This window comes from Dicentrarchus labrax, unplaced genomic scaffold (assembly GCF_905237075.1).
Source record: "Dicentrarchus labrax unplaced genomic scaffold, dlabrax2021, whole genome shotgun sequence".
NCBI lineage: Eukaryota > Metazoa > Chordata > Actinopteri > Moronidae > Dicentrarchus > Dicentrarchus labrax.
Window position 1 is genome coordinate 10,585,725 of NW_026136715.1, and position 9,725 is coordinate 10,595,449.

General features: G+C 39.4%; 1 protein-coding gene across 2 annotated transcripts; it reads left to right on the forward strand.

Annotated features, from left to right (window-relative positions):
- The first annotated feature begins 6,348 nt into the window (after positions 1–6,348).
- LOC127377325 (uncharacterized) lies at positions 6,349–7,852 on the forward strand. Of its 2 annotated transcripts, XM_051425089.1 has the most exons (6): positions 6,349–6,684; positions 6,778–6,840; positions 6,941–7,045; positions 7,120–7,161; positions 7,254–7,382; positions 7,470–7,852. In XM_051425089.1, exons 1-6 carry the CDS (start codon positions 6,381–6,383, stop codon positions 7,751–7,753), a joined length of 927 nt encoding a protein of 308 aa, XP_051281049.1. In that variant the 5' UTR covers positions 6,349–6,380; the 3' UTR covers positions 7,754–7,852. The 2 variants fall into 2 exon arrangements, with proteins under 2 accessions (XP_051281049.1, XP_051281050.1); XM_051425090.1 differs by lacking the exon at positions 7,120–7,161.
- The last annotated feature ends 1,873 nt before the right edge of the window (positions 7,853–9,725 follow it).

Here is a 9,725-nt window from a genome sequence, read left to right on the forward strand (position 1 = left end):
ATTAGGTGGTGCTGTGTTTCAGGGACAGTGAATCACGCATGGCAGACAGGGGAAGATACACACATCTATTATTGGTTTAGAGACACTGACAGGAAGTTCTGAAATCTCCTGGACAAAGGAAGAGGGACTGTAAGAGGGTTATAGGACGGGATGGTTACAGAAGAGACAGATAGGGCCATTAAGCCACTGTTTATCATTAGGCCTGCTGTGTAGCGCCAGTGTTTGTTAAATATACCCTGATAGTATGTCCTATTGAACCAATCTTGAGGTGAATTACACATATGCCTTTAATGATATGATTCTGCAGAATTTTTGCATTAAATTCATTTATCTTTGGTTGCAGGCGATCTGAGGGACGATTTGGGAAAATTAGGGTTTAGGATAATGAATGGGCAATGTTCTCCCTGCAGTCAATAGTAAATGATGGCATGCCCTTGAGCAAACCACTCAACCCACATTGCACTCTGGGGGATGCTTTTTTGGGTGAAAATTATTGGGCCAAAACTGACTTAATGTGGGACATCAGCGCACTAAGAGTTAACTTCACCCAGTACCCATGGAACCACCCAAGACTATGGATTGTTTTCACCCAGTGTCAGTGTTATTTTTTTAAACTTTGAAAATTCTTCATCATTTTAGCTCTTTTTAAACTTTCATGTCAGTGTTTGTTACTGATTGTAAATAATATGTGTATCTTGAGCCGTTTTTATCTACAGAGGGAGTGGGTCCTCATTGGGTTGAACCACCGGGCCTTTCAGGTTTTTCACGAGTTTCGCAGCCACTGTAGTTTCTCCTACACGCTTGGTTGAGAGTGGTTTCAGTGGTTTCAGTTGGTTGCAATCTGCAGTCTCACTGCTAGATGCCACTAAATCCTACAAACTAGTCATTTAATATTAAAAATAACCCTAAGAGTGGGTCAAAACAAAATGTTGGTACTGGGTAAAGTTTGCCTGACTGTTTAATTTTTTGGCCCAGTGCTGAAGTCCAAGTATGAAACTGTGTAGCATGTTATTCCATATCTCTCTCTTACTTCTTGTTTCCTGTCATCTTTCTCCTTTACACTGTTTAAGGGCATGAAATGCCCCAAAATAATAATAATAATAAAGAAAGTAAAGTCAATCTTATAGCCCAATATCATAAGTCACAAATTTGCCTCAAGGGGACTCTGCCTCTGTAGAGCATTCAACACCCACTATCCTAAGACCTTCGATTCAAATAAGGAAAACTCCCCAAAAACCCTTGATCAGTGAAAAAACGAATTGGAAAAAGCCTCAGGAAAAGGACAGAAAAAGGATCCGTCTTCCAGACAAACAGACATACAATTAATGTCAAGAAAGTAATTCCAATAAAAACCATTCCCCTTTAAGTCTTATTTTATTGTATTATGCTGAGACATTCTTTGCTGAGAGTTTTCTGTTGAATTTGAATTTTTAATATGATTTTTTAGCGCCATGAACAAAATCACATTCACCTCCATTGTATAAGGTAGGGAGCAGAAATCTTACAGACTGACAAAACCCTGGCAAATAAACTCAAAACTATCTGCATGCATATTAGGTGAGTGAGAAGATCTCTTTGTAATTTGAACAAACTGATTTATAATCATGTATTCACAGATACAATGAAGAATAAGAAATAAAAGGCTTTGTTATTTGTCTCTATGTGACTACTGTCAATCTGCACTGGATACAAAAATTAAAAAATGATGATGATGGTGATGATGATGATGATACACAAAATCTAACTACTCTTAAAAGGCCACTTTAGGAGGGAAAAAAACACTGCAAGCGACTGTACAGCATGTGTCTGGATGGAGGTCGGCGCATAGGCGGGGTGGGGATGGAGTGTGATGAGAGGAGGAGGAGGAGGGTGGTGTTACAGACACGCTTGTCTTTGATAGCTCAGGTGGTCATCACCTGAGGGGGAAACGAGCGTTAATGGGCATTCTCAGCAGCAGACAAGCACAGGCTAGCGCTCCCTCTTCCCTGGCTGCCATAAACAGGGGGAAGTATGCATCATTAGATTAGGCTGAGGCTAACTACCCGCAGTCAAGCTCACTTCGTACAGTAGCTAGCAGTGTGTAGAGTGCACAGACTCAACCTCCGGCCTCCCACTGCTCAGTGTGATTGGCTGGGAAGGAAGTGGGTCTTGAAGCACAGCAGAGTGATTGGTCAATTTGTGGAGTGATTACCTGCACCACAGAGAGAGTTATTATTGTAGATTATGTTATGTGTCAACATTTCTATTATAAGCAATTATATTGACAATAGAGTATGATGATTGATCATTGACAGAAGGCCTTAATTACATGAGGAGACAATGGAATTGCCTATTAGAGTTCAGTCTGTGAAAAACCTAATAGCCAAGCTTATTAAAAGGTAGAACAACCCTGCAGCAAATGATTTAAATGGGTGGGTCACATTTATCTTGGCCTTGGACTTGGGCATAAAAGACCCAAGGCAAGCACAGAGAAAATAGTTTAAACAACGACAGGATTTTTATAAATTACTCATAACAGAAAAGTACACAGCTAAAGATGATGTTTGTCTTACTGTAACGCCTATGGGAACAGAAAAAATAAGCAAAAAGTGAGTTGAAAAACAGACAGAAAGACAGCAAGAGAGGAATTTGCCTGAGAGGAGAATGAAGGAAGGTATGTAAGTTTGCCTGTCACTTTGAGGTGCCCGATAGCTCTGCCTAGGTGTCATCTTATCACATTTCAGCAGATATTGCACCATATCCCTAATATTCCATCTTTCTGAATTGAATTAATCAAACTGCATGCACAGAAAAGTCTAACTAAGCTCTTAAATCCGTCATTTTGCCTCCAGTCGGAGAAGGCCAGAAGGAAAAGATCCAAATTAGAGTATGAGATTTAGCCCCGAGGGCAGATACAGAGGAAAGCGAGGCTAATCCTTGCAGGAGTGGATTGACCCGGGGGGAAGCTCTTTGCGAGGCTCCCTGGGGTGGGAAGATTTACTGGAGTCTTAATCACAGGTCAACGCTATGGCAACAGGTTCTCTGACCAATGGGAGGGAAGCCACAGGTGATGCGCTGCCTTGTTAAATGCCATTTTGACAGAATGTAATGCCAGATATCTTCGGCATGTGTGACTTTTGACACCACAAACCATGTTTTCAACTTTCTGGGTGTACTGTATTGTCTCATTCAAAATTAAGCTTACATTTGTAGGGGTGTATAGTATGAAATGTGTCGGTTCACCAAAATACAACAATACAATGGAAGGGAACAGAATTTAGTTTGTGGTTCTCACAGCAATGACAAAAATTCAATGTCCTTGTCAACAATTTTGATCAAAACTGTTTTCTGTGGAAGAATTTGTCCGGATGAAAACTGTTGATACTGTGTTCTGTGGATTATCCAGAGTTTCAGGGATTTTGCTGTTTTTGTATATCCTTATTTAGGTCAAATTATGACAGTTGAGCTACTTTGCACCACACTCCACTGACGGAGATGCTCAAAAAAAGGGCTTGTAGCATACCTACAAGTAAGTGGACGCAGAGTTAAGATCCCTGTTTCCAAGTATACATTTTCTCACTCAACTTGATTTTTAAATGTTTTAACTCAACATCTCAAATGCTGGGTAAATGAAAGCATGTGCAGATACACGGATACACCTTAATAGTGATATAAATATGTCTATTGTCAGTTCGTCAGCCAGCAGGTCAATCACTTTGGTCCAGGCTGAAATATCTCAACAACTATTAGATGAATTGCCTTGATATTTGGTACAGATATTCATGGTTCCAAGTGGAGTAATCCTAGCACCACCAGCAGGTCAGGTTGACATTTTTGGTTTCAGTGAAATGTCTCAACAACTTTTGGATGGAGTGCCATAAAAGTTCATATCCCACTCCTATCAGATGATTTATAAAAAGTTTGTGAGCGTCTTTTTTATCCAGTGCCATCATTTTAATTTCTTCAGTGCTTTGGTTTATTGTACTTTTATTTGATGCTAATTGGCAAATGTTTGCATGATAACACACTAAAATAAGATGGTGAACATGGTGGGACTCTCTCAACTCTTCAACATCCAGTTACTATGCAGATAAGGGACCAGTTATAAATTTACATAGGCTAGCTGACTAATTCATTCTAGATTTAAAATGATGTTCAAGCTGGTATTTAAAAGACTTTCACTAAATTATTTTTGCCATTTTACAATCATCAACATCTATACATCATAATTATATTTTGTCTCTTTGGAGATTTTATTACTTTTAATGAGGATGATGATGCGGTAGACTAGTGTATATCAGCAGATCATCTGTTATGTAAATAATATTTCTGTTTATCTAACTGCACAACCATCACCTTGAGTTGTGATAAAAAAAAAAAGAGGGCCACCCCAATTTAAGTGGTGAAATTTCACAATATTCAGCAAATGAATTTGCAAGATGCAACAGGTACTGCACTGCTTTCATGACTGTCTACATACCAATGTGACCGCAGTCTAACTATTACTCTCTTTATCTCTGCCCCCTCCGGCACCAGGATAGAAAACCCTGTGTTCCCTTTCCAAAAAAACTCTTCTTTAAAACGTCTGTGGGATATGTACATTTGTTTGTGTTTACCCCTAAAGCAAGGTTTTATGACAGGTCTGTCATTTATAGAGAGCAGAGTGAGTACAGGATACTGAAAAATAGTATTAAAAGACAATTCAGCCCCTTTTTGAATGATTAGACATGAAACTGCACAGTGTATCTGCTGTTCTACTAAAGACAACATTCTCACTCAGTTGTGTTCTCTTGCCCACCACATAAGCGCTGGCAGTGTTTTGTTAGAAAGATTGATGCCTGTGTGTTTAAATCCTGATGTATGTGGCAGTGAGCAGTTTCATTCTGACTGACAGCTGCTCAATATTCTTATTCATAAACACAAGCAGCAATCAGCATAAATCATGTCATTCACTGCACTTTATACGCTTCAAGAAATATTTTTTTAACGACAGGTTGATTTGTTGTTATTTCTGTCTAATTGTCTAACTTGTCACTGATGCACACGCTTATGACTCACAAGAAACACGCCCAGATAATGGTCTTGTTGCAGTGGGAAATTTCCTAACTCTTCACAATAACTTGCGGGAAGCCTAGGGGACTGTAAGGATGCCCGTTTTGCACTCAAGGCATATAAGATAGTTCCAGATCCATTCTGGAGATCACCTGAGATATTGCGATTTTTCTGGCTGACAGCAAAAGAAAATCCACCACTGGAAAATCTCATCATGTTACAACATTGCAAAGGTCTCATCAGATCTGTTTTCCTTAGTGTGGGCAATGATATCCAATGCTGTTTGTGTATGTAATCAAAAAGAAGGCTAATAATAACTACACTCTCACTTAAAGGTCCAGTGTGCAACTCCCTTGCATCAATCTCCCCATCCTAGTCTCAGTGTTCGGTTTGTCCATTCTGGGCTACTACAGAAACATGAAGGTTCAAAATGGCAGACTCCATGGAAGGCGACCCGTGGCGTCTGTGGGTGAAAAAAGGCTCATTCTAAGGTAATAAAAGCATAACAATTCCTATATTCAGGTGTTTATATAGTAATGAAAACATACCTATGAATATTATATTCCATTTCTGCCAATAGAGCTCCTAAATGTTACACACTGGACCAGTGTGTTTATTGGCATCTTGCTGCAGATTTAAAAAAACTGAACACCTTTCGCACCAGTATTTGACGACCTGGGAATGAAAAGAGGCTGTGAAGTGTGTTGGAGAAACTACAGTGGCAGTGAAGAACAGACAGAAAACTTGAGGTTGTAGTTAGTGATGGTGTTTTACTGGACTGCATTATATTGAAATGTGTTTCTAATATTTTTCCCCCTTATGTTTGTATATGCGGTGGGAAAAACATTATAAACAAGATAGACAAGATTTTTATTTTTTTTTACAGTGTCAATCAAAACTGAACATTATTAGCTTATTAGTCTTTTAGTAGAATATATAACTGAATAGTTGCACTGAATTGCATTTGATTTTGCAGGTGTGCGTAATAAAGTGGCCACTGGGTGTGTTTCTTGGGTGAGATGGGTAAAATAATTAAACGAAGAAGAAAAACAACTTTGCCAGTATAAAACTTTAGATCAGCCTATGGAAAGATGGCGGGACTCCAAGATACAACCACCCACTCACCATCTGTGTTTAAAACCACTGAGTCACTATTACTGCTCTCACTCTCCTTCTATCTCCACCACCTGTCACATAACTCAAAGTTACAGGTGTGCTTTCTCACAGCTTTGGCAAAACACAATCCACCTGACATATCTGCCCTTGAACTTATCCATAAATAGCCATAGCAGTGCACAACAAACTGTGGCACAGACAGCAAACTCAGCAGTGCTTATTTCCAAACGAAGATGAAGACTTCCTTGGTTTTCTTGGTACTGATACTCTGCTATCTTTGCAGAGCTCGGAAACACAGCAGTGACAATGACATCTTGCTTCAAGCTGTTGAGGGCGGGGAAGAGAAGGCTCAAACACAGAGGCCCGGTACTGAAGCTGAGGGAGGTGAACCAGAGCTTGTGCTTCAGTCTGACATCTGGGCTGAACTGAGGATTCTGAGAGACATTGTCAAAGAGCAGAGATTGGAGATATGGCACCTGACAAACAGAGTAACTGCTGCTGAGAGCCTGGTGGACGAGCTGCAGAAGGCGAATACAGGTACACAGTAATAAAAGACTCACTTTATCTCACAAAGACTCACTTTATAAGAAAATATATGTAGCTGAGTTAACATGAGTGCTGTTGTTGCAGTCATGGAGGCCAGGATGACCGCTGCTGAGAGCTTGACAGATGAACTGCAGATGGAGAATGACGGTTAACACTGTGCCATGCTTTGACAATGTAGCCAACCATGACTGGGATATTTTTGTCTCTGATATTCAATCAATATGATCTCACTTTTCTGTCACTTTAGCTCAAGCTACAGAGCTCACAGTCACTCAGCAGAAGCTCAGCTCTCTGCAGCAAAGATTGACAGTAAGTGAAGACCGTGTGGAGGAGCTGCGCAAACAGCAGGAAGGTAAAGTTTAAGGGTTTATGATTTGTGTAATGAATTGTGTGCACATGATATAAATGTATGCCTCACGATTTCAGGCCAAGAGGCGACAGTGCAGGAACTTCAAAATACCAACAGAGGTAAATCAGTTTTGCCTGTCTGTGTATGTGTTTTGCACATGTGTAAAAGTAATTCAGATTTAATTTTATGATGTTCTTTAACTTTTTCACAGTGAGAAAACTGGCTTTTTCTGTCTCCTTCCGGGCATCTGGTGAAGGTAACACAAGCAACGAAGATTTTCTTCCACTCATCTACAGAAATGTCTTTACCAACATTGGAAACCATTACAACCCACACACAGGTAGTGATTAGACTTCTTTTATTTGAGAAATTAGCTGAATTGGTTTCAATAAGTTCACTTAACTGTTCCCTTCTGTCTGTGTTTTAGGTTTCTTCACTGCACCGTTAAGAGGAGTTTATTACTTCAGATTTACTGGCCATGTAGCACACGCTGATTTAAGTATGAGACTAAGACTGTTCAAGAATGGAGATGCCATAGTTATGGCAGGTGACCAACACACCACAACCACAGATCCTGAGGACAATGCATCTAATGGTGTCGTGTTGCAGTTAGACGTGGGAGACGTTGTTTCTGTACAACTTTCTGGGGATGTTTGGGATGACCATTACTGCAGAACAACCTTTAGTGGCTTTCTGCTATTTCCTTTGTAAGATATTACAATTGTCATGAAAGCTACCTGCAGGGTCCAATTTGTGTCATTTCATCAATGACTTCAAAATTATTAAAGGTTCTCAGTAACAACACAAAAAGTGGATCTTTCTTTTCTTTCATAAAACAAGGTTTATGAAAAAAAAAATCAGTTTCTATTCAACTCCACTTCTGGCTCTAATCTTTCTCCCATCTTCTACTGCTTACCCTCATTTTGATAATGCCTAGACATCCAAAAAAGGCAATGATATGAAAATTACATAATTACAATATTATACAGGCAAAACATAATTTTTTTTAATTAGTGTAAAAAATAATACAAAATGTATCTTCAGAAAGCATTTACAGGTTTACATTGAAATAATAAGTTACAGTTCTAAATCAACCAGTAAACAGAGTACAAAGAGGAGGAGTCAAATTTCCTAAAAAAACAGTTTTTACATTAAATTAGCATAGCATAGTTTCATGTTTCACATTTTTATGCTGTATTTGTGTGAATAAACAGTGACACGATATATATTATGAACTTGAACTGTTCTATAATAAAAGTTGGACTAATTATCACTAAAGATTTTTATATTTTCTATAGTTGAACTGGAGGTACATGTGGATGGATGCTACTGTAGAGGCAACTGACCTGTGCCTTATTAGTGAGAATGAGGTCAAGCTTTTTCAAACAAAGCCTTCTAACAAGGCTCACTTTGGATAAGGTGGACACATTACGTTATGAAAAAAGGAAGAAAAAAACTTAACAAATTCCTCAGATAAAAGTGGAAGAAAATGACATCTCATGAATGTGATCATTGTTTCCTTTCCTTTGGTGTTTCACATCATAAACCTCCCGGAATGCAGCTGCATCAGCGTTTGAGCTTTGACTAAATCCATTCAGACTCTTTGTTGTGCAGTCACTCAGATCGCACGGGCACTCACACGTATGCACACATGTGTACACATGCACATACACACACACACACACACACACACACACACACACTTACACAACACCACACCTCAGTTATCAGTCATCTACTATGGCTCTGATAACGATGATCAACACACATGCAAACTACACCTCCATTCACTGTCAGTGTCTGTGGTGAATTCTTTCTCTCTCTCTTTTACTGCCCTCTACTTTCCCTGTTAGTTCCCACAATGCACTGAGAAGACTATCAGCCACAATTGATCTACAAGCTATCAGATTCCCTCACGGTACAATTTCACACCCTTGCTGGAAGATATAACAGTGACTATGTGAAACACATCTACCACCGTGAGGTTTTGTTGGTCCTCAAGACTGCATTAACAAAGAAAAATGGAGGCCAGTATCAAGCAAGAGTGCTCAAAGGAATAATTCAGGTGTGTTTATGGAAAGAGCCTGGAGTGCACTGGAGACGCGGTGTCTCCTTTGAATCTGATGAGGAGTTTAGATGAGACCTGCAGCTATGGTACAGCTAAGGAGCGCTGTTAGTCTGATCAAACAGCTGCCAATATGAAAAGGACTGCCATATCCTCTCAGCACCCCGGGCTGTGTGAAATGAATACAGCTTCTCTGGTTTCCCTATCACAGGCACCTCTTGGGTTGGAAACATTTTTTCATAATTGCATTTAATTCTATGTTAGGTGTCCCCACAGTGCCACTATTAAGGTTGAGGCTAAGCTGAAGAAGCTTTTCAACCTTTGTCATCGGGGCTTTTGCTCAGTTAGAGGTAGTATCATTGATCCGACTCTAAGAACACAAGAAAACACACAACATATTAAGTTGTATCCCTGTTATTTTCAATATTCCAATTATTCCCATGAACACAGTGTATCTTAAGTGTGTGACATTGTGAAATCCCCCTTTGCTTTGGCATATTTTTGTAACTGATGAATCAGATGGCTTGGGAAATGGATCTTAGTTAAAAGTCTTTAATGAGAGAGGGTATTCCCAATTTGAAAACCTTAGTCATTGTTTCATTAAGGTAGTCTTTCATT